Source organism: Anolis sagrei, chromosome X (genome assembly GCF_037176765.1).
Source record: "Anolis sagrei isolate rAnoSag1 chromosome X, rAnoSag1.mat, whole genome shotgun sequence".
In the NCBI taxonomy this organism is placed as follows: domain Eukaryota; kingdom Metazoa; phylum Chordata; class Lepidosauria; order Squamata; family Dactyloidae; genus Anolis; species Anolis sagrei.
Genome location: NC_090034.1, coordinates 2,579,906 through 2,604,920, shown reverse-complemented (window position 1 = coordinate 2,604,920; position 25,015 = coordinate 2,579,906). Strand labels below are relative to the sequence as shown.

General features: G+C 45.2%; 1 protein-coding gene across 1 annotated transcript in view; it reads left to right on the top strand.

Annotated features, from left to right (window-relative positions):
* The window catches only part of LOC132780030 (platelet-derived growth factor subunit A), a 114,953-nt gene extending 90,141 nt beyond the window's left edge, over window positions 1-24,812 (top strand). Inside the window, exons 5-6 of the mRNA XM_067473207.1 lie at window positions 14,926-15,052; window positions 23,817-24,812. Coding sequence (XP_067329308.1) covers window positions 14,926-15,052; window positions 23,817-23,827 — 138 coding nt within the window. The 3' untranslated portion in view covers window positions 23,828-24,812. The remainder of the gene's footprint in view (window positions 1-14,925; window positions 15,053-23,816) is intronic.
* The last annotated feature ends 203 nt before the right edge of the window (window positions 24,813-25,015 follow it).

Sequence of the window (25,015 nt, the reverse complement as noted above, 5' to 3'; positions counted from 1 at the left end):
GTTTAAGATCCACTGGGGAGACCCTGCTCTTGGTCCCACTGGCCGCGCAAACCCATCTGCTGGGGACGAGGGACAGGGCCTTCTCAATGGTGACCCCACGCTTGTGGAATTGGCAACCATATTCCGCCTCGTACTTTACGATCTACCGGGTAGTTTACTACGTTCCACCTCGTAGAACGTAGTAAACTAGATCCTTCTCTCGGTCCCACTGGCCTCACAAACACGTCTGCTGGGGATGAGAGACAGGGCCTTCTCAGTGGTGACCCCACGCTTGTGTAATTGGCCACTATATTCCACCCCATAGTTTACGATCCATGGGGGTAGTTTACTACATTCCGCCTCGTAGTTTAAGATCCCCTGGGGAGACCCTGCTCTCGGTCCCACTGGCCTCGCAAATGCGTCTGCTGGGGACGAGGGACAGGGCCTTCTCAGTGATGACCACACGCTTGTGGAATTGGCCACTATATTCCGCCCCATAGTTTACGTTCCACCGGGGTAGTTTACTACGTTCCGCCTCGTAGTTTAAGATCCACTGGGGAGACCCTTCTCTTGGTCCCACTGGCCTTGCAAATGTGTCTGGTGGGGACAAGGGACAGGGCCTTCTCAGTGGTGACCCCACGCTTGTGGAATTGGCAACCATATTCCACCTCGTAGTTTACAATCCAGCGGGGTAGTTTACTATGTTCCGCCTCGTAGTTTAAGATCCACTGGGGAGACCCTGCTCTCGGTCCCACTGGCCTTGCAAACGCATCTGCTGGGGACGAAGGACAGTGCCTTCTCAATGGTGACCCCATGCTTGTGAAATTGGCCACTATATTCCACCCTGTAGTTCACGATCCACCGGGGTAGTTTACTACGTTCCGCCTCGTAGTTTAAGATCCACTGGGGAGCCCTTCTCTCAGTCTCACTGGCCTTGCAAACGCGTGTGCTGGGGATGAGGGACAGGGCCTTCTCACTGGTGACCCCACGCTTGTGGAATTGACAACCATATTCTGCTTGGTAGTTTACGATCCTCCGGGATAGTTTTCTACGTTCCACCTCATAGTTTAAGATCCACTGGGGAGACCCTGCTCTCGGTCCCTCTGGCCTCGCAAATGTGTCTGCTAGGGACGAGGGACAGGGCCTTCTCCATGGTGACCCCCCACTTGTGGAATTTGCTCCCCAGTGAAATTAGATCGGCATCCTCCCTCCTTTCCTTTAGGAAAAAAACAGAAATCATGGTTTTGGAACCAGGCTTTTGTCTAGCAGGCACAACGGCACTTTGGACATTGAATTGGACCATATGATGACTGTTATGATAATGGAAACAAATATGATTATATAATTAATGTTATTGTTTTAATCTATTGTGTTTTTTAATACTTTTACTAGCCGTCCTCTGCCACGCATTGCTGTGGCCCACATGGGGGTTCTGTGTGAGAGGTTTGGCCCAATTCCATCGTTGGTGGGGTTCAGAATGCTCTGTGATTGTAGGTGAACTATAAATCCCATGAACTACAACTCCCAAATGCCAAGATTCTATTTTCCCCAAACTCCACCAGTGTTTACATTTGGGCATATTGAGTATTCGTGCCGAGTTTGGTCCAGATCCATCATTGTTTGAATGCACAGTTTGAGTGATCTCTGGATGTAGGTGAACTACAACTCCAAAACTCAAGGTCTGTACCTACCAAGCCCTTCCAGTATTTTCTGTTGACCATAGGAGTTCTATATACCAAGTTTGGTTCAATTCCATCGTTGGTGGGGTTCAGAATGCTCTTTGATTATAGGTGAACTATAAATCCTAGCAACTACAACTCCCAAATGTCAAGGTCTATTTCCTCCAAAATCCATCACTGTTCACATTTGGGGATATAGAGTATTTGTGTCAAGTTTGTTCCATATAGATACATCATTGTTTGAGTCCACAGTGCTCTCTGGATGTAGGTGAACTACAAATCCAAAACTCAAGGTCAATGCCCACCAAACCCTTCCAGTATTTTCAGTTGGTCATAAGAGTTTTGTGTGCCAAGTTTGGTTCAATTCCGTCGTTGGAGTTCAGAATGTTCTTTGATTGTAGGTGAACTATAAATCCCAGCAACTACAACTCCCAAATGACTAAATCAATCCTTCCTTGAATCCCATCAGGATTCAAATTGGGGTTTAGTGGGTATTTGTGCCAAATCTTTTATATCAGGTATTTCAATTATGATTCATAACAGTACCAAAAATTACAGTTATGAAGTAACAACGAAAATAATGTATTGTCGAAGGCTTTCATGGCCGGAATCACTGGGTTGTTGTAGGTTTTTTCGGGCTATATGGCCATGGTCTAGAGGCAGTCTCTCCTGACGTTTCGCCTGCATCTGTGGCAAGCATCCTCAGAGGTAGTGAGGTCTGTTGGAATTAGGACAATGGGTTTATATATCTGTGGAATGATCAGGGTGAGACAAAGGACTCTTGTCTGCTGGAGCTAGGTGGGAATGGGTTGTTGTAGGTTTTTTCAGGCTATATGTCCATGTTCTAGAGGCATTCTCTCCTGACGTTTCGCCTGCATCTATGGCAAGCATCCTCAGAGGTTGTGAGGCCTGTTGGAACTAGGAAAAAGGGTTTATATATCTGTGGAATGACCAGGGTGGGACAAAGGACTCTTGTCTGCTGGAGCTAGGTGTGAATGTTTCAACTGACCACCTTCATTAGCATTTGATGGCCTGGCAGTGCCTGGAGCAATCTTTTGTTGAGAGGTGATTAGATGTCCCAGATTGTTTCCTTTCTGTTGTTGTGCTGTTCTAATTTTAGAGTTTTTTTAATACTGGTAGTCAGATTTTGTTCATTTTCATGGTTTCCTCCTTTCTGTTGAAATTGTCCACGTGCTTCTTGTGGATTTCAATGGCTTCTCTGTGTAGCCTGACCTGGTGGTTGTGAGAGTGGTCCAGCATTTCTGTGTTCTCCGATAATCTGCTGTGTCCAGGCTGGTTCATCAGGTGCTCTGCTATGACTGACTTCTCTGGTTGACTTAGTCTGCCATGCCTTTCATGTTCCTTGATGCGTGTCTGGGCAATGCTATGTTTGGTGGTCCCTCTGGAGACTTCTTGTCCACAGCTGCATGGTACACAATGGTAGACTCCTGCAGAGGTGAGAGGATCCCTCTTGTCCTTTGCTGAACGTAACTTTTGTTGGATTTTCTTGGTGGGTCTGGAGATAGTTTGTATGCTGTATTTCCTCCTCAGCTTCCCTCTGCGCTCAGTGGTTCCCTTGACGTCTGGCAAGAACACTTTCCCTCTGGGTGGATCTTGGTCTTGACTCTCGTGGCTTCTTCTCGGTTGTCTTGCAGCTCTTCTGATGTTTGAGGTGGAGTCTCCATTGGCCTGGAGAGCCCATTCCACAGATATATAAACCCTATTTACTAGTTCCAACAGACCTCACAACCTCTGAGGATGCTTGCCATAGATGCAGGCGAAATGTCAGGAGAAAATGCCTCTTGAGCATGGCCATATAGCCCGAAAAAAACCTACAACAACTCAACGAAAGTAATGTTATGGTTGGGGGTCACCACAACATGAGGAACTGTATTAAGGAGTGATTCCGGCCTGAAAGCATTCGACAATACATAAAAGGCCATCACTCAATGCCTGAACGTAGTAACAATGCACCCGTAAAAACGAAAATTGACAGCCCAAGGGTATAATTAAGTAGATGAAGTAGATGTTTGGTAAATCCAATGTGAAGCATGGAATCCATGGAGGAATATTGGATGTGCTTGCCATGTTTTGGATATGAACGCCATATCCCAGGACTATAAGACAAAGGATCTGGCCCTTTGGGGCTAGGTGAAAAATGGTGATTCAAAGGACTAAAACAATAACTCTGATCTGACTTGAGGGCTTAAGCTACCATTGGGTCGTTTGGCAAACACTGGTCACCCTAATCCTGACAACTAGGCATTTCTTCATTGGTTTCCCTGTTGTCCGCCTCCCTTCCCACTCATTGGCTGAGCGGCCAAAACAGGGCTCAGGCCGCCATTGGCTCTCCTGAGCCAGATTGGAATGATAGATGTTGCTTCCTAAGGAAGGCATCAAGTTGGGGGGAAAAAACAAATTAACAGCTCTTGGCAGTTTGTTATTACCAGCTAAATAAACGAGTGCCTTCCATTTAGCAAATTGCCTTTTGGGAACTTGATCCCTGCGTATCTTTGCCGTCCACTCCGGCCATTCTCCCTTGTCCTGGCGTTAAGATGCGGCCTTCTGTTCCGCCTTTTCAGGAGGATGAATGGATGTTGTAAATCCGCTCTTGTCTTCCCAAAAGCCCCCATCCGCTCATTCCTTTCTCCTCCGATGCAACGCCAGGTAATCCCGCTCTCGCTCCTTGAGCCACTTTACACAACCCCCTTGCGCTCTCAGCTGTTGCTTTTGTGTCCCACTGACTTTGTGTTGTCTATTTCCACCTCGAGGGAATGCCGGGCCTGACCCTTGTGGCCCTTTCGGAATGGCTCACTCCCTTCGCCCGTCATTCCATCACACCGCTCTTAATCCATCTCAAAGAAAAGTTCTTTTAAAAGACATTCCATCATACGGGAGATGCTGACGTTTTTGTTTCTCTTGGTGGTTTCTTGTTGTTGTTGCAAAGTTGGCACAGGAAGTGCCCCCCCATGCCCCCAAATCAATTTTATACACTTACTTAGTGTGCCGCCACACCCAGACACTATAAAGTTAAAACTAAGATGTGCTTCTCTCTTTATCGGGGTGAACTGCAGGTGCCTTTCTTAGAAGCTCAAGATTCTCAGCAGCTGAGGCCAGTCCAGATTTGAACATCAACAGAACATTTATTTTTCAAAGTCCTTGACAGACTTGGCACAGCTTGATGAAATTACAAACACAAACAGTCAATTTGGGAAACCATATAGATGTTCTTTCTTTCCTTTTTCCTTCAGTTACCGAGTTAACTTTTCCCCTGAACACGAGGAAGAACTTCCTGACTGTGAGAGCCGTTCATCAGTGGAACTCTCTGCCCCGGAGTGTGGTGGAGGCTCCTTCTTTGGAAGCTTTGAAACAGAGGCTGGATGGCCATCTGTCAGGGGTGCTTTGAATGCAACATTCCTGCTTCTTGGCAGAATGGGGTTGGACTGGATGGCCCAGGAGGTCTCTTCCAACTTTAGGATTCTAGGATTCTAGGATTCAACGGTAGAAAAATCCTGAGATCTTTTACCCTAACCCTGAGCTGTTATCTTTCAGAAAGAACAGGTCTTCCCCTAGATGGAGATGAAGTAATGGAACCTCTCTCAATGGCAAGGAAATCCGGAGATATTCCCTGCCCCAGCTCTGAGCTACTGTCCTTTAGAAAGAGCAGGTCTTTCTCTATCTGAGCTCAGCATCAGTTTCAAAGGCGAGAGGGTAACCTCAACCTTAACCTCAACCTCAGCCGTACTCACAATGGCTTCTCCGAGCTGCCTAGCTTGGCCACCAGCACATCTGAGGCTTTTTTCTATACTAAACAAAGCAGGAGAGCTTTTCCAAAATGGAGATCTCATCCCCAGGAAAAAGGGCGGTCTCTAGACCAAAAGGCTTGCAGGCTGGCTTCCAGCCTCTGTTAATGTTTGACTATTAGGGTGCTGCTAAGACTGTAGCAACCCTGGGGGAAATGCAAAGGGATGCTATTTGAAGGTCAAGAAGGAACACTTAGGCTTTGGATTGTTTTGGGTAGCTTTAGACACAATTCTGGCTTTTGTCTACGAGTCCCACCTGTGAAGACGTTCTGAAAATAAGTAAGAAGGGGGTGAGCAGTGGATGGCATACTCTCCCGTATTTCACAGGTGAAAAGCGGGACACATGGGGCAAAGCAGCATCAGAGTGGTCAACATGAGGACTAGCATATATACACAGGATTGCCCTTGGGAACACTGACCACCTACTTTCCCCCTTCTCCAGCTCTGAGAAGGCCTAACTCACCATGTGTCCATGGCATCACTCTGGCAATGGTGGTGCACGATCCCTTTGTGGCTCTTCCCTTCCTAGCTCTCTTCGTTTCGTATGCATGTCACCTTTCTTTCTCAGTGACATCACAGAGGGCCACTTCACCTTGCAACAGGCAATCTTTCACCTTGCAACAGGCAATCCAGTGGCATCACAGAGAGCCATTTCACCTAGTAACAGGCAATCCCTCACCCATCAACAGCCATTCCAGTGGCATCACAGAGGACCACTTCACCCGACAATAGGCAACTTCTCACCTAGCAACAGCCAATCCAGTGGTGCTAGAGAGGGCCAGTGCACTCAGCAACAGCTAATCCAGTGGCATCAAAGAGGGTCACTTCACCTAGCTACAAGCAATCCCTCACCCAGCAACAGCCAATCCAGTGGTATCACCTAGCAACAGGCAATCCAGTGGTACCACAGACAGCCACTTCACCTAGCCAAAGGCAATCCCTCACCTAGCAACAGCCAATCCAGTGGTACCACAGACAGCCACTTCACCTAGCAACAGGCAATCCCTCACCTATCAACAGGCAATCCAGTGGTACCACAGACATCCACTTCACCTAGCAACAGGCAATCCCTCACCTAGTAACAGCCAATCCAGTGGTACCACAGACATCCACTTCACCTAGCAACAGGCAATCCCTCACCTAGCAACAGCCAATCCAGTGGTACCACAGACAGCCACTTCACCTAGCAACAGGCAATCCCTCACCTATCAACAGGCAATCCAGTGGTACCACAGACAGCCACTTCACCTAGCAACAGGCAATCCCTCACCTAGTAACAGCCAATCCAGTGGTACTACAGACAGCCACTTCACCTAGCAACAGGCAATCCCTCAGCTATCAACAGGCAATCCAGTGGTACCACAGACAGCCACTTTACCTAGCAACAGGCAATCCCTCACCTAGCAACAGCCAATCCATTGGTACCACAGACAGCCACTTCACCTAGCAACAGGCAATCACTCACCTAGCAACAGCCAATCCAGTGGTACCACAGACAGCCACTTCACCTAGCAACAGGCAATCCCTCACCTAGCAACAGGCAATCCAGTGGTACCACAGACAGCCACTTCACCTAGCAACAGGCAATCCCTCACCTAGCAACAGGCAATCCAGTGGTACCACAGACAGCCACTTCACCTAGCAACAGGCAATCCCTCACCTAGCAACAGGCAATCCAGTGGTACCACAGACATCCACTTCACCTAGCAACAGGCAATCCCTCACCTAGTAACAGCCAATCCAGTGGTACTACAGACAGCCACTTCACCTAGCAACAGGCAATCCCTCAGCTATCAACAGGCAATCCAGTGGTACCACAGACAGCCACTTCACCTAGCAACAGGCAATCCCTCAGCTATCAACAGGCAATCCAGTGGTATCACAGACAGCCACTTCACCTAGCAACAGGAAATCCCTCACCTAGCAACAGGCAATCCAGTGGTACCACAGACAGCCACTTCACCTAGCAACAGGCAATCCCTCACTTAGCAACAGGCAATCCAGTGGAACCACAGACAGCCACTTCACCTAGCAACAGGCAATCCCTCACCTAGCAACAGCCAATCCAGTGGTACCACAGACAGCCACTTCACCTAGCAACAGGCAATCCCTCACTTAGCAACAGGCAATCCAGTGGAACCACAGACAGCCACTTCACCTAGCAACAGGCAATCCCTCACCTAGCAACAGCCAATCCAGTGGTACCACAGACAGCCACTTCACCTAGCAACAGGCAATCCCTCACCTAGCAACAGTCAATCCAGTGGTACCACAGACATCCACATCACCTAGCAACAGGCAATCCCTCACCTAGCAACAGGCAATCCAGTGGTACCACAGACAGCCACTTCACCTAGCAACAGGCAATCCAGTGGTACCACAGACAGCCACTTCGCCTAGCAACAGGCAATCCAGTGGTACCACAGACAGCCACTTCACCTAGTAACAGCCAATCCAGTGGTACCACAGGCAGCCACTTCACCTAGCAACAGGCAATCCCTCACCTAGCAACAGGCAATCCAGTGGTACCACAGACAGCCACTTCACCTAGTAACAGCCAATCCAGTGGTACCACAGACAGCCACTTCACCTAGCCACAGGCAATCCCTCACCTAGCAACAGGCAATCCAGTGGTACCACAGACAGCCACTTCACCTAGCAACAGGCAATCCCTCACCTAGCAACAGCCAATCCAGTGGTACCACAGACAGCCACTTCACCTAGTAACAGCCAATCCAGTGGTACCACAGGCAGCCACTTCACCTAGCAACAGGCAATCCCTCACCTAGCAACAGGCAATCCAGTGGTACCACAGACAGCCACTTCACCTAGCAACAGGCAATCCCTCACCTAGCAACAGCCAATCCAGTGGTACCACAGACAGCCACTTTACCTAGCAACAGCCTTTGTCGTCCATATATATATGTGTGTGTGTGTGTGTGTATGAATATATATATTGGTGGGGTTCAGAATGCTTTGAGATTGTAGGTGAATTATAAATCCCAACAACTACAACTCCCAAATGTCAAGATTCTATTTTCCCCAAACTCCACCAGTGTTCACATTTGGGCATATTGAGTATTCGTGTAGAGTTTGGTCCAGATCCATCATTGTTTGAGTGCACAATGATCTCTGGATGTAGGTGAACTACAACTCCAAAACCAAAGGACACTGCCCACCAAACCCTTCCAATATTTGCTGTTGGTCATGGGAGGCCTGTGTGCCAAGTTTGGTTCAATTCCATTGTTGGTGGGATTCAGAATACTCTTTGATTGTAGGTGAACTATAAATCCCAGTAACTACAACTCCCAAATGACAAAATCAGTTTTTTTTTGAGTGAAGGACATACATTGGGTTGTTAGGTGTCTTGTGTCCAAATTTGGTGTCAATTCGTCCAGTGGTTTTTGAGTTCTGTTAACCCCGCAAACGAACATTAGATTTTTATTTATATAGATATATAGACATACACACACACACATATATACACACATACATTCATGGAAAAGCAAATTTGCCAATGCAGGGAAGATGAAAAGCCCTGCCCTCCTGCCCTCTCTGCCCCACTGACTTAATGGGGGAAAGTACTTTTGCATTTTGCAATCAGTTTGCAGTACTTGAAAGTGAAGGAGAAATGGTGAAAGTAAGAGGAACAGAGAGAAACGATGACATTGTTAATGCAGCTGGAAACATGAGATTGTTGAGTTGGAGCAATTGAAGGGGATGCCACGGCTTAGAAACACCAAATTTCTTGAGCACCAGTTTGGCAGATGAGCAAGACTAGTTTGTGTTCCTTGTGAATTGGTTTTGACCATTTTTCTGGGGTTGATGGCACTTACGTATTGATTCTGTGTTGTTTTTATAGAATCTCAAAACACGTCCATCTTCTAGCTTGATGCAAAGGTTGAAGCATTAGCGAAAGCCTCTGGAAACCAGGGTTTGAACCTCTGCTCACGGATTTCTCTCAGTGACCAGGGGCAAGTCATGCCAGACTCACCTGATCTCTTTCTTCGATAGAGCTACAAGCTGGGTAGATGCGGGGAATGATGCCGTGGATAGAGCGTACCTGGATTTCAGGAAGGCCTTCTTTGACAAGGTCCCCCATGACCTTCTGGCAAGGAAACGAGTCCAACGTGGGCTAGGCAAAACTACGGTGAGGTGGATCTGGAATTGGTTAAGTGGACGAACACAGGGAGTGCTCACTAATGCTTCCTCTTCATCTTGGAAAGAAGTGACGAGCGGAGTGCCACAAGCAGGGTTCCGTCCTGGGCCCGGTCCTGTTCAACGTCTTCATTCATGACTTAGATGAAGGGCTAGAAGGCAGGATCATCAAGTTTGCAGACGACACCAAATTGGGAGGGAGAGCCAAGACTCCAGAGGACAGGAGTAGGATTCAAAATGATCTTGACAGATTAGAGAGATGATTGGCCAAAACTAACAAAATGAAGTTCAACAGTGACAAATGCAAGATACTCCACTTTGGCAGAAAAAATGAAATGCAAAGATACAGAATGGGGGACGCCTGGCTCGAGAGCAGTACGTGTGAAAAAGATCTTGGAGTCCTCGTGGACAACAAGTTAAACATGAGCCAGGAATGTGATGTGGCGGCAAAAAAAGCCAATGGGATTTTGGCCTGCATCAATAGGAGCATAGTGTCTAGATCTAGGGAAGTCATGCTCCCCGTGCTCCATTCTGCTTTGGTTAGACCACATCTGGAATATTGTGTCCAATTCTGGGCACCACCATTCAAGAGAGATATTGACAAGCTGGAATGTGTCCAGAGGAGGGCGACTAAAATGATCAAGGGTCTGGAGAACAAGCCCTACGAGGAGCGGCTTAAGGAGCTGGCCATGTTTAGCCTGAAGAAGAGAAGGCTGAGAGGAGATATGATAGCCATGTATAAATAAATATGTGAGAGGAAGCCACAGGGAGGAGGAGGGAGCAAGCTTGTTTTCTGCTTCCCTGGAGACTAGGATGCGGAACAATGGCTTCAAACTACAAGAGAGGAGATTCCATCTGAACATGAGGAAGAATTTCCTGACTGTGAGAGCCATTCAGCAGTGGAACTCTCTGCCGCAGAGCATGGTGGAGGCTCCTTCTTTTGAAGCTTTGAAACAGAGGCTGGATGGCCATCTGTCAGGGGTGATTTGAATGCAATATTCTTGCTTCTTGGCAGAATGGGGTTGGACTGGATGGCCCAGGAGGTCTCTTCCAACTCTTCGATTCTATGATTCTATGATTCTATGTTTTCCCAGAGTCCGAAGAAGGCAATGGTGTTCCTCTTTTGAAGAAATCCCACCTCAAAACCATGACAGGTTGGCCTTAGGATCACCGAAGACTGGAAATGTCTTGAAGGCACTCTGGTTCATCTGTAATTTTCTGCAATGCTATTCCATCATCTGACACTGATATCAAAGTTCTTCCTTTATGCTGGTGGTTCCATCTTGTGATTGTAGTGGATTTAATCAGTGTTGTGTTGCTGTCAAAGGGATGGATTAGTCATCCTTTGATGTTGGGTGACTCAGATTCGCCTTGCGTTTCCCTCCAAGCTCTGCCCTCGGAAAGCCTTCTAGCTCATGCCAGAGGAAGCTCAGAAATGTCTTGCTTCAACCCATGGTTGACCTTTGGAGCAACCCATCCTTGGGGACCACAGCCTGATGTAAACCTTTCTTCGTGGGAAATGGAAAATGTTGCAAATATGTGTTGTCCAGCCACGACCATGAACTTTGCTTGCAGGGAGATCGGTCACTTGCCACCACCCAATGTGACTGCAAAGTTTGGTTGAATTTCAGGTTGTCTTTGTAGGCAGCTTTCCATTGCCTTGGTATGATGACCAGTAGGCATGTGCATTTTGGGTGAATTGCTATGTTTTTCTGCTTGTCTGATATTGGAAGCCCCCCATATCTGTTTTCACATGCTTCCCGAAAATGGACATGCTGCTGAATGGGTGTTTTCATTATTCCGAAAAAGCGGAATGGCAGAAATGGGGAACTTATGAGGCTCCCCTTCCATTCCTGGGATCCTTTCCTTTCTTCCTTTCTTCCCTTCAAGGGTGTCAGCCCTTGCCTGGGTGTCAGCAACGGGGTTGAGAAAGCACCCTGTCCAGCCCATTATGGGGGTGACTTCCAACAGGCTCCCTTTCCATATCCTTCATAAAGACCTGGATTCAAAAAAAGCATCAGGCTTACAACTCTCTGGATTCTTTTCCTTCTGTTTGTAGAGAAGGAGACCAGGTTTAATGCTTCTTAAAGCCGTTTCTACTCTAGAGGAGAGGCAGGCAGGCACGCTTTCTCTCCCAGTTTTCCAAGGCATTTTAAGGAGGCCCAGGAAAGTGAGAGCAATGACCTGGAGCTTAGTGGAGCTATCCTTCCTGGACTACCTTAAAAATCCCCCCTCTTGCCTGCAATCTCCTTTCTGCTTGGGGTGTTGCTTCCTTAAAGCTGTTTTTACTTTCCACTCAAAAAAGAGAAGACTACCTCTCCTGTAGTGTAGAAAGTAGAAACAGTTTTAAGGAAGCAAAATTCTAAGCAGAAAGGAGATTGCAGGCAAGAGGGGGGATTTTTAAGGTAGTCCAGGGAAGATAGCTCCGGGTCATTGCTGTTCCTTCCCTGGGCCTGGGACCACTATTATTATAATTTTTATTTTATTATTAACCTTTTAGAAGTATTTTCTGAAGGAGAGGAAGGGAAGGAGAAAAAGGGTGACTCTCCAAGCCCCCAAACACATGTGCAACCCCACCCACCTGCTCAGGTGATAGCATGTTTGGGATAATGGAATGACTAGCTTTGACATGTCATCCATATATTAAAAGGTAGGATGGGATCTAACTACGGTTAAGCAAAATTACTCTTATTTTACAGTCATGTTAGGGATGCATCTATTCTGTGGGGGGGGGGGGGTCTAATGTTGTTGTTTTTTTGTTTTTTTTGAAAGCATGTGGTCTTCTGCACGGTTAAGACAGAATAGGTTTCTCAGAATAACTAGTTGACATACACAATTTTCCACCCTGAAGGCAATGGAAATACAATATCTTGGGTTGTTGTAGGTTTTTTCGGCCTATGTAGCCATGTTCTAGAGGCAGTCTCTCCTGATGTTTCGCCTGCATCTCTGGCAAGCATCCTCAGAAGTTGTGAGGTCTGTTGGAAGTAGGAAAAAGGGTTTATATAGCTGTGGAATGACCGGGGTGGGACAAAGGACTCTTGTCTGTTGGAGCTAAGTGTGAATGTTTCAACTGACCACCTTGATGAGCATTTGATGGCCTGGCAGTGCCTGGAGCAATCTTTTGTTGAGAGGTGATTGGCTGTCCCTGATTGTTTCCTCTCTCTTGTTTTGCTGTTGTAATTTTAGAGTTTTTTAAAATACTGGTAGCCAGATTTTGTTCATTTTCATGGTTTCCTCCTTTCTGTTGAAATTGTCCAAATGGCCCAGTGATTCCGGCCATGAAAGCCTTCGACAATACAGTGTTGTTGTTATTTTGTGCCTTTAAATCATTGCCTGGCAGTGCCTGGAGCAATCTTTTGCTGAGAGGTGATTAGATGTCCTTGTTTGTTTCCTCTCTGCTGCCATAAAAGAGCACCTGATGAACCAACCTGGACACAGCATTTTATTTGAGAACACAGAAATGCTGGACTGCTTGAACAACCACCATGTCAGGCTACACAGAGAAGCCATTGAAATCCACAAGTATGTGGACAATTTCAACAGAAAGGAGGAAACCATGAAAATGAACAAAGTCTGGCTACCAGTATTAAAAAACTCTAAAATTAAAACAGCACAACAACAGAGAGGAAACAAACAAGGACTGTAATCACCTCTCAACAAAAGATTGCTCCAGGCACTGCCAGGCAATCAAATGCTAATCAAGGAGGTCAGTTGAAACATCCACACCTAGCTCCAGCAAACAAGAGTCCTTTGTCCCACCCTGGTCTTTCCACAGATACATAAACCCTTTTTCCTACTTCCAACAGACCTCACTACCTCTGAGGATGCTTGCTATAGATGCAGGCGAAACGTCAGGAGAGAATGCCTCTAGAACATGGCCATATAGCACAGAAAAAAACTACAACAACCCAGTGATTCCGGCCATGAAAGCCTTCGACAATACAATATCTTGCTTCCAAACAGTTCTGGTCAGAGAACCCATTCAGCTTCTCCAGGGCGATAAGAGATTCTTGGCTGTTGCTTCGTTGTTGTTTGTGTTGTTGATACTTTGCTTAGCTCTTGCTTTCCTCTGTGGCGTGTAGCACAACTTTCTCCTTTGAGTATGCTGGAAATTGCATTGAACATTGGAGGGCGACTAAAATGATCAAGGGTCTGGAGAACAAGCCCTATGAGGAGCGGCTTAAGGAGCTGGGCATGTTTAGCCTAAAGAAGAGAAGGCTGAGAGGAGATATGAGAGCCATGTATAAATATGTGAGAGGAAGCCACAGGGAGGAGGAGGGAGCAAGCTTGTTTTCTGCTTCCTTGCAGACAAGGCGCGGAACAATGGCTTCAAACTACAAGAGAGGAGATTCCATCTGAACATGAGGAAGAACTTCCTGACTGTGAGAGCCGTTCAGCAGTGGAACTCTCTGCCCTGGAGTGTGGTGGAGGCTCCTTCTTTGGAGGCTTCTAAGCAGAGGCTGGATGGCCATCTGTCAGGGGTGATTAGAATGCAATATTCCTGCTTCTTGGAAGAATGGGGTTGGACTGGATGATGGTCCAGGAGGTCTCTTCCAACTCTTTGATTCTATGATTCTATGATTCTTTAGTCCTTCCTTTCCCCTTCAGAAACCATACTGCAATGGAACCTTGACTTAAGAGCAACCCAAATTAAGAGCATAGAGCATAGAGCATGGGTGGTGATGGCACGATCATCAGCATAGATGAAACTCTCTGTCCCTTCTGGCAGTGGCTGGTCATTTGGGAAAATGTTAGCATTGATGGTACAGGCTGTAATAGGGAGTAAGAACACCTCAAGCTTCAGAAAGCTTCTGTTAAATCATTTCAGAGCTCCCTGCTTGAGTGGTGATGGCACTATCGTCAGCATAGATGAAACTCTCTGTCTCTTCATTCTTCTTTGAACCATCCTAGCTTTAAATAGCTGGGAAAGCAACCCTTTCTGAAGACAAGTGGACTTATTTATTCCGTATCAAAAGCATTGCATCAATTAGTATAAAAGTGATAAAAAATTGAAGGTGTGCAGGCAGCCAAATAGCTTTCGACCAAAAAACGGGCAACAGCAACGGCATTGTCTGTAGCCTCCAACCATTCCTCCTCTGTACATGAGGCAGGGCACAATGGACATGCATACAGATGTGGAGTTGTCTGTTCTGCTCCACAGTCACACAAGGTCTGGGATTCTTTCAGGTCGCACCATTTTGCCAGGACTGTAAACTAAAGAGATTGTACAAAAAAACTAACAACAACCTTTATCTGTTTACTTAATCATACTTAACGGGCCTTTCTTTTTTCTCCCCAAACCACAGGTGGCAAAAGTGGAATATGTTAGAAAAAAGCCAAAATTAAAAGAAGTCCTGGTAAAGCTAGAAGAGCATATGGAGTGCACCTGTACGTCGTCAAATTCTAATTCAGATTTTCGAGAAGAAGAAACTGGTAAGTGGGGTGCGTGGAAGGAGGAGGTTCATTTAGTGCGGGCGAAAACGGGGTGGCTTCGGTTTTTCTCAGTGTTGGGAACGAGAGACGGGGCCTTCTCAGTGGTGGCCCGTCGGATATGATGGTAATTATGATGATGGAGAAATGTTCTAGTGAAAATTTATTTAATTCCAAATATCCCCCCTCCCTCCTTTATATACAATCCTAGAGTTGGAAGAGAACTCATGGACCATCCAGTCCAACCCCATTACAGGGCCTTCTCAGTGGTGGCCCATCAGATATGATGGTGATGATGATGATGAAATTTTATTTAATTCCAGATAACCCCACCCCCTTTATATACAGTCCTAGAGTTGGAAGAGACCTGGTGGGCCATCATCCAGTCCAACCCCATTCTGCCAAGAAGCAGGAATATCACATTAAAAACCCCCCCAACAGATGGCCATCCAGCCTCTGTTTCAAAACCTCCATAGAAGGAGGGTCCACCACACTTTGGAGCAAATAGCAACTGAATGAATAAACAACAACATACATTCCTTACATATACTTTCTATACGCATTCCTTGGCCACGGTAGTCCATGCTCTGGTTACATCCCGTATAGACTACTGCAACACTCTCTACGTGGGGCTGCCTTTGAAGACTGTTCGGAAGCTTCAATTGGTCCAGCGGGTGGTACATACATCCTTTACATACACCTTCTATACACATTCCTTGTCCATGCTCTGGTTACATCCCGTATAGACTACTGCAACGCTCTCTATATGGGGCTGCCTTTGAAGACTGTTCGGAAGCTTCAATTGGTCCAGCGGATGGTACATAGATTCTTTACATACACCTTCTATACCCATTCCTTGTCCATGCTCTGGTTACATCCTGTATAGACTACTGCAACACTCTCTACGTGGGGCTGCCTTTGAAGACTGTTCGGAAGCTTCAATTGGTCCAGCGGGTGGTACATAGATCCTTTACATACACCTTCTATACCCATTCCTTGTCCATGCTCTGGTTACATCCCATATAGACTACTGCAACTCTCTCTACATGGGGCTGCCTTTGAAGACTGTTCGGAAGCTTCAATTGGTCCAGCGGGTGGTACATAGATCCTTTACATACACCTATACCCATTCCTTGTCCATGCTCTGGTTACATCTCGTATAGACTACTGCAATGCTCTCTACGTGGGGCTGCCTTTGAAAACTGTTTGGGAGCTTCAATTGGTCCAGCGGGTGGCAATCAGGTTACTAACAGGTTATTCAGGGAACATACAACTCATCTGTTGTGCCAACTCCATTGGCTGCCAGTTTGCTACCGGGCACAATTCAAAGTGCTGGCTTTAGCCTATAAAGCCCTAAATGGTTCTGGCCCAGCTTACCTGTCCAAACGTATCTCTCCCTATGAACCAGCTAGGAGCTTAAGATCATCTGGGGAGGCCCTGCTCTTGGTCCTGCCTCCTTTGCAGATGTGATTGGTGGGAACGAGAGACAGGGCCTTCTCAGTGGTGGCCCCTCGGGTATGGAACGCCCTCCCCAGGGATATCAAATCAGCCCCCTCCTAACATTTCAAAAAGGGGTTAAAATCTGGCTTTTTGAGCAGGCATTTGCAAATTAGATCCAGGGAACGATTGGACGATGCGACTGGAAAATGATTTTAGTAATGAGACGCTGCGGACTTGTGTTTTTATTGTTTTTATCATCTCTACTGTTTTTATATGGCTTATATAGAATCCTAGAATCCTAGAGTTGGAAGAGACCTCCTGGGTCTTCCAGTCCAACCCCATTCTGCCAAGAAGCAGGAATATTGCATTCAAAGCACCCCCGACAGATGGCCATCCAGCCTCTGTTTCACAGCCTCCAAAGAAGGAGCCTCCACCACACTCCGGGGCAGAGAGTTCCACTGCTGAACAGCTCTCACAGTCAGGAAGTTCTTCCTCACGTTCAGATGGAATCTCCTTTCTTGTAGTTCGAAGCCATTGTTCCCTTTCGTCCTTGTCTCCAGGGAAGCAGAAAACAAGCTTGCTCCCTCCTCCCTGTGGCTTCCTCTCACATATTTATACATGGCCCTCATCATGTCTCCTCTCAGCCTTCTCTTCTTCAGGCTAAACATGCCCAGCTCCTTAAGCCGCTCCTCATAGGGCTTGTTCTCCAGACCCTTGATCATTTGAGTCGCCCTCCTCTGGACACATTCCAGCTTGTCAACATCTCTCTTGAATTGTGGTGCCCAGAATTGGACACAATATTCCAGGTGTGGTCTAACCAAGGCAGAAGAGAGCATGGGGAGCAGGAATCCTTGGATCTAGACACTTTACTCCTATTGATGCACGCCAAAATCCCATTGGCTTTTTTAGCTGCAGCATGACATTATTGCCTCATTTAAAAAAGTATAGACCGGGCATGGGCAAACTTTGGCCCTCCAGATGTTTTGGACTACAACTCCCACCATTCCTAACATACTACCGAGCTGTTCCAGTGATTCTGGCCATTTATTTGTTTAATGTGTCAGCAGCAACCAAACATTTGTATTACATTTTTAACAAAAACAAACAAACAGACAGACAAAGCACAAAGTTTGCAAGCTTGGTAGTTGATTAAATGTCCTTTGACCAGTATCTGGCCACTTGGAGTGCCTCTGGTGTTGCCGCAAGAAGGTCCTCCATTGTGCATGTGGCAGGGCTGAAGTTGCATTGCAGCAGGTGGTCAGCGGTTGGCTCTTCTCTGCACTCGCATGTCGTGGATTATTCCACTTTGTGGCCCCATTTCTTGAGGTTGGCTCTGCATCTCGTGGTGCCAGAGCGCAGTCTGTTCAGTTTTCTGTGTGCCCAGGGGGGAGTCTCTCATTGGGTTTGAGCCTGCCACTTTTGGACTCTCACTTGCTGAGGTGTTGCAGCGAGTGTCTCTGTAGATCTTACAAAACTATTTCTTGATTTAAGTCATTGACGTGCTGGCTGATACCCAAACTAGGGATGAGTTGGAGATGTCTCTGCCTTGGTCCTTTCACTATTGGCTGCTCCTTCCTGGCGGATGTCAGGTGGTGCGATACTGGCTAGAGAGTGTAATTTCTCCAGTGGTGTAGGGCACAGACACCCCGTGATAATGCGGCATGTCTCATTAAGAGCCACATTCACTGTTTTAGTGTGGTGAGATGTGTTCCACACTGGGCATGCGTACTCAGCAGTAGAGTAGGATAGCGCAAGGGCAGATGCCTTCACTGTGCCTGGTTGTGATCCCCAGGTTGTGCCAGTCAGCTTTCGTATGATATTGTTTCTAGCACCCAATATTTGCTTGATATTTAGGCAGTGCTTCTTGTAGGTCAGAGCACGGTCCAGAGTGACTCCCAGGTATTTGGGTGTGTTGCAATGCTCCAGTGGGATTCCTTCCCAGGTAATAATCCTCAGAGCTCGGGATGCTTGTCTGTTCTTAAGGTGGAAAGCTTATGTCTGTGTTTTAGATGGATTAGGAATAAGCTGGTTTTCCCTGTAAGAGGCAGTAAGGGCACCTAGAGCTTCAGACAGTTATTCTGGCCATGAAAGACTTTAACAACACAATATTTGGATTGCCGGGGTTTCCTCACTTCTGCAAGCATTCGAAATAATAAATAAATAATAATTAAGTAAGAATGAAAATGCTGTATTTTTCTTTTAACTAAACTAAGCCATGCATTGCCTTCACCCAGGCTTTTATTTACCTTGCCCTTATGCCAACAGGAAGGGGGAAAAGTAAAAAACGGAAACGAAAAAAGTTAAAACCCTCATAAAAATACTGCTGGTGGTGACCAGGTAGGATCCGTGCGCTGAAGCAACCCCTAATCTCACAAGGAATGGGAAACACAATCAACTCCTCCCACTCTCCTTCCTAATCACTGATTAGAATCCTTGCTTTTGGCTATCTTGCATTTACACAATTTCCACCTTCTGTCCCCCACTCTTCTCTTAATTATCATTGATTCCTGGGGAACGAGGCCTTCTGCAATGATGGTCGAATGAATCGAAATGCAAACGGTGCTGCTTGCTGGTAGTTGGCTGTAACATCTCAATGTATGTCGCTCCTAGGCTCTGCTCAAGATGGATCCACATTGCCATATCCAGATTATCTGCTTTGAACTGGATTATATGGCAGTCTAGACTCATACCATCCAGTCCAAAGCAGATAATTTGAATTGTCTGATTTGATAATCTGGATTATATGGTAATGGTAATCTATTATTATGGGTTGTTGTAGGTTTTTTCGGGCTATATTATATTTATATAAATATATTATATATATTATATTATATTATATTATTATATTATACTATAATATAATAAATATATTATATATATTATATATATTATATATATAATTTGTTGTAGGTTTTTTCGGGCTATATTATATTTATATTTATATAAATATATTATATTTATATAATATATTTATATAAATATATTATATTATATTATTATATTAATTATGTTATTATATTAATTATATATTATATTATATTATATTATATTATATTATAATATTATATTATAATATAATAAATAAATTATATATATAATTTGTTGTTGTAGGTTTTTTTGGGCTATATTATATTTATATTTATATAAATATATTAAATTTATATAATATATTTATATAAATATATTATATATTTTATTTTATATTATTATATTATATTAATTATTATATTATATATATTATATTATATTATATCATATATTATAATATTATAATATAGTATAATAAATATTATATATATATATTATATTATTTATATATTATATAATATTATATATATAATATTTATTATATTATATTATAATATAATAATAATATATTATTATCATTATTATGGGTTGTAGGTTTTTTCGGGCTATATGGCCATGTTCTAGAGCATTGGTCCCCAAACTAAGGCCCGGGGGCCGAATGTGGCCCTCCAAGGTCATTTACCCGGCCCTCACTTAGGGTCAACCTAACTGTAACGACTTGAAAGCACACAACAACAACAACAGCAATCCTATCTCATCAGCCAAAAGCAGGCCCACACTTCCCATTGAAATACTAATAAATTTATATTTGTTGAAATTGTTCTTCATTTTAATCATTGTATTGTTTTTAAGTGGTTTTTGTACTACAAATAAGATATATGCAGTGTGCATAGGAATTGATTCATGTTTTTTCCAATTATAATCCGGCCCTCCAACAGTTTGAGGGACTGTGACCTGGCCCTCTGTCTAAAAAGTTTGAGGACCCCTGTTCTAGAGGCATTCTCTCCTGACATTTCACCTGCATCTATGGCAAGCATCCTCAGAGGTAGTGAGGTCTGTTGGAACTAGGAAAAAGGGTTTATATATCTGTGGAATGACCAGGGTGGGACAAAGGACTCTTGTCTGCTGGAGATAGGTGTGAATGTTTCAACTGACCACCTTGATTAGCTTTTGAGGGCCTGGAAGTGACTGGGGCAATCTTTTGTTGAGAGGTGATTAGATGTCCTTGTTTGTTTCTTCTCTGTTGTTGTGCTGTTGTAATTTTAGAGTTTTTTAAATACTGGTAGCCAGATTTTGTTCATTTTCATGGTTTCCTCCTTTCTGTTGAAATTGTCCACATTTTTGTGGATTTCAGTGGCTGCTCTGTGTTGTCTGACAAGAGTTCGTTGTCCCACCCTGGTCAGTCCACAGATATATAAACTCATTTTCCTACTTCCAACAGACCTCACTACCTCTGAGGATGCTTGCTATAGATGCAGGCGAAACGTCAGGAGAGAATGCCTCTAGAACATGGCCATATAGCCCGAAAAAAACTACAACAACCCAGTGATTCCGGCCGTGAAAGCCTTCAACAATATATTATTATTATTATTATTATTATTATTATTATTATTTAAATCATTTATATTCCACCCTTCTGATCCCGGAAGGGGACTCAGGGTGCAGCATAACATGTGGTAAATATGGCAAACATTCAATACAAACTAATTATACACACATATTCATAGAGTTTTGGAAATAGCAACCTTCGTCAAGTTTCCACTAGTAATTCGTCTTGTATATGATTCTATTTACTTACTCTATTGTATATGTATGTTTTGGTATGTAGCTTTCCCTTTAGTCTAGGATTCTTGAGATTGTGGGCCACATGATCACATGATCAGTTCTGGGACTGCTCAGAGCTCAGACTCCATTTTTAGAAGAAGACAGAGACACTATGAAACTTTGGACTGCTAAGAGGAAACACATGCTTTGTTTTAAGAAACCTACTATCCCATAAAACAACTAGTTCCATATCATGCACTCAAGAGACAAAAATGAAGAAGGTTTTGGTAAAAAAAAAAAAAAACATATTTGGTTTACTCACAACTTCATGTGTTCATCATAGCACAGGTACATATCAGTCCAGTTTCAGTTATGTTTGAGATAATCTCTGTATAGATGGCACAGGGTACTTTTCTTACAAACATCAAGACATGTGTATGCTCTTAGCTATTCAATGTCTCATAGCGTCTCTGTCTTCTTCTAAAAATGGAGTCTGAGCTCTGAGCAGTCCCAGATCTGATCATGAGGTTTGCAGCCCCTTCCACAACCTCAAGATGCATAGAGAGTAAAGGGAAAGTTATACATACCAAGACATACATATACAATATAGTAAACAAACAGAATCATAGACAAGACAAATGACTAGTGGAGGCTTGAGGAAGGTTGCTATTTCCAACACTCTATGACAGGCATGGGCTGTTAGGAATTGTGGGAGTTGAAGTACAAAATACCTGGAGGGAAGGCCAAATTTTGCTTATGCCTGCTCTACGATCAACTTCTCCATATTGTTTTAACCTAGAAATAATTTGGTTATATGAGTGGTGCCCAACATTTTTTGACCAGGGACCACTTTGACCAGGAACCCCTTGACCAGGGACCACTTGATCAGGGACCACTTTGACTAGGGACTCCTTGGCCAGGAACTACTTGATCAGGGGCTACTTGTCCAGGGACCACTTTGACCAGGGACCATTTTGACCAGTGACTACTTGACCAGGGCCCACTTAACTAGGGACCGCTTTGACAAGGAACCACTTGACCAGGGACCACTTTGACCAGGGACCACTTTGACCAGGGACCACTTGACTAGGCACTACTTCACCAGGGACCACTTGACCAGGGACAACTTGACTAGGGACCAATTTGACCAGGGCCCACTTGACTAGGGCCCACTTTGACTAAGGACCATTTTGACCAGGAACTATTTGATCAGGGCCCACTTAACTAGGGACTGCTTTGACCAGGAACTACTTGACCAGAGACCACTTTGACCTGGGACCATTGTAACAGGCACCACTTTGACCAGGCACCACTTTGACCAGGCACCACTTGACTAGGAACCACTTGACCAGGGATCACTTTGACCAGGGGTCATTTTCATCAGGAACCACTTGACTAGGGACCACCTGACCAAGGACTATTTGACCAGGGGTCATTTTGACCATGGTCCACTTGACAAGGGACTACTTGACCAGGGACCACTTTGAGCCCAACCACTTCACTATGGACTACTTGACTAGGGACCACTTGACCAGGGACCACTCTGACCAGGGACCATTTTGACCAGGGACTACTTGACCAGGGACCACTTTGACCACTGACCACTTCACTATGGACTACTTGACTAGGGATCACTTGAACAGGGACCACTTTGACCAGGGACCATTTTAACAGGGAGCACTTTGACCAGGGGCCACTTGACTAGGAACCACTTGACCAGAGACCACTTTGACCTGGGACCATTGTAACAGGCACCACTTTGACCAGGGACCACTTGACTAGGAACCACTTGACCAGGGATCACTTTGACCAGGGATCATTTTCACCAGGAACCCATTGACTAGGGAACACCTGACCAAGGACTATTTGACCAGGGGTCATTTTGACCATGGTCCACTTGACAAGGGACTACTTGACCAGGGACTACTTTGACCCCAACCACTTCACTATGGACTACTTGACTAGGGACCACTTGACCAGGGACCACTCTGACCAGGGACCATTTTGACCAGGGACTACTTGACCAGGGACCACTTTGACCACTGACCTCTTCACTACTTGACTAGGGATCACTTGAACAGGGACCACTTTGACCAGGGACCATTTTAACAGGGAGCACTTTGACCAGGGGCCACTTGACTAGGAACTACTTAACCAGGGATCACTTTGACCAGGGGTCATTTTCACCAGGGACCACTTTGACCAGGGACCACTTGACCAGAGACCACTTTGACCAGGGTCCACTCTCCAAAATTAGTACCATAAAAAGGTTTCGAATCAGTTTTTGATCAGCTTTAGATTCGGTTTGGTTATTTGAGGTGCTGATTGAGAAAACTGCATTGGATTGACCACATCAGCTCTAGTTTCTGATACAGAACATATGTCACCCAGTAGTCACCATCTGCTCACCCACAGAAAACTGTATTCAATAAGCCTTGGTAGTATAATAGGGTTTTGCAAGACCAGTCACTCTCATTGCAACGGTATATTTTAGTTCTTGTGGACTACTGGTGGTCCACGGACCACAGGCTGGGAACCACTGGGTTATGTAGAGCAGTGGTTCTCAACCTGGGGTCCCCAGATGTTTGTGGCCTTCAACTCCCAGAAATCCTGGGATTTCTGGGAGTTGTAGGCCAAAAACATCTGGGGACCCCAGGTTGGGAACCACTGGGTTATATAGAGGGTATCTGGAAGAGAAAAATCAGAATTGCCCTATGTCCATCATAACCTTCCTTTCTTTCCTTTCTGTCTGCAGACGTAAGGTGAAAATAAGCTCGAAGACGTTTTCTCTCTGGGACATGGATGTACATGGTTTGCTACATTCCTGAACCTACTGTGTATGGTGCTTCATTGACTGTATACTTCGTTGGTTCTCCTCCCCGGGAGAACCCAAAAGACAAACTGGCTTAACATAAACAAACGAGGGAGGGAGAAAAAGAGAGAGAGAGAGAAAGAGAGAGAGAGACACACGACACCCTTCGCGAGAACAAAAGAGACAATGTACATTTGTTTAATACCACATCAAAGCAAGTATTGTAGCACTCGACGACGAAACAAGACGGAGTTTCCCCGTCCGAAGACGAGGCGGGTGGCACGTAACGGAAAAGGACTCCGGCAACACGAAAAAAAGAGAACGAAACGAAAGAAGGGAAAAGGGACACTCGGTGGAGTGCGGATTTCCTCTTCGAAGAGAGCAGTCCATGGTGCTTTATCCTTTCTTGGTTTGTTGTGGTCAAGCGATGTGCCTGCATTCTTGGTGGAGATGGATGGACGCTGGCGGAGTGGAGTCTGCCGAGGCACACACACTCACACACACACACAAAGCAAAGAGCAGGAATGTATCCGATGCCACGGCAGACACTACCGAAACAGTGCGGTTTCTGGCTTTTGGTGGTGTTTTTAAAAAGTCTATATGGGGGGAAAAAAACGAGAAACGAAATCCTTCTGGGTCGCCTTAAGTGGATGTTTTGTTTTGTTTTGTTTTTTTACACACCATAAAGTTATTATTATTATTATTATTATTAAGCTTTCTTTTTACTCTTTGCCTAGCTTTTTATTATCCCTTTGGACTACATTTACCAATAACCCATAGAGAAGAAGGCAATAGCGAGGAAGAGGAGGAGAAAGTGGAGTAGGAGGTGGTGATGGTGGTGGAGGAAACACGGCACACACAGCAGTAACGGCAATGTCTCCTGGCGGGATGCGACACGAATGAGATGTATTAAAATAAAAATGGTATACCTATGCATAATTTTTAACAGGTTTCTTGGTTTATGTCGCTGCCCACGTTGCCACGCCGATTGGTTTAAAACAGTGGTTTTCAAAGTGTCACCAGGGGCCCATCCGCACAATACCATAATCCCTGAAGTCCCCGGATCAAAATGGAGGGTGGCTAGGCAACAGTAGCTAAAAACGAGGGAAGAATTGCTTCAAAGTGCCAAAAACATGAGATTT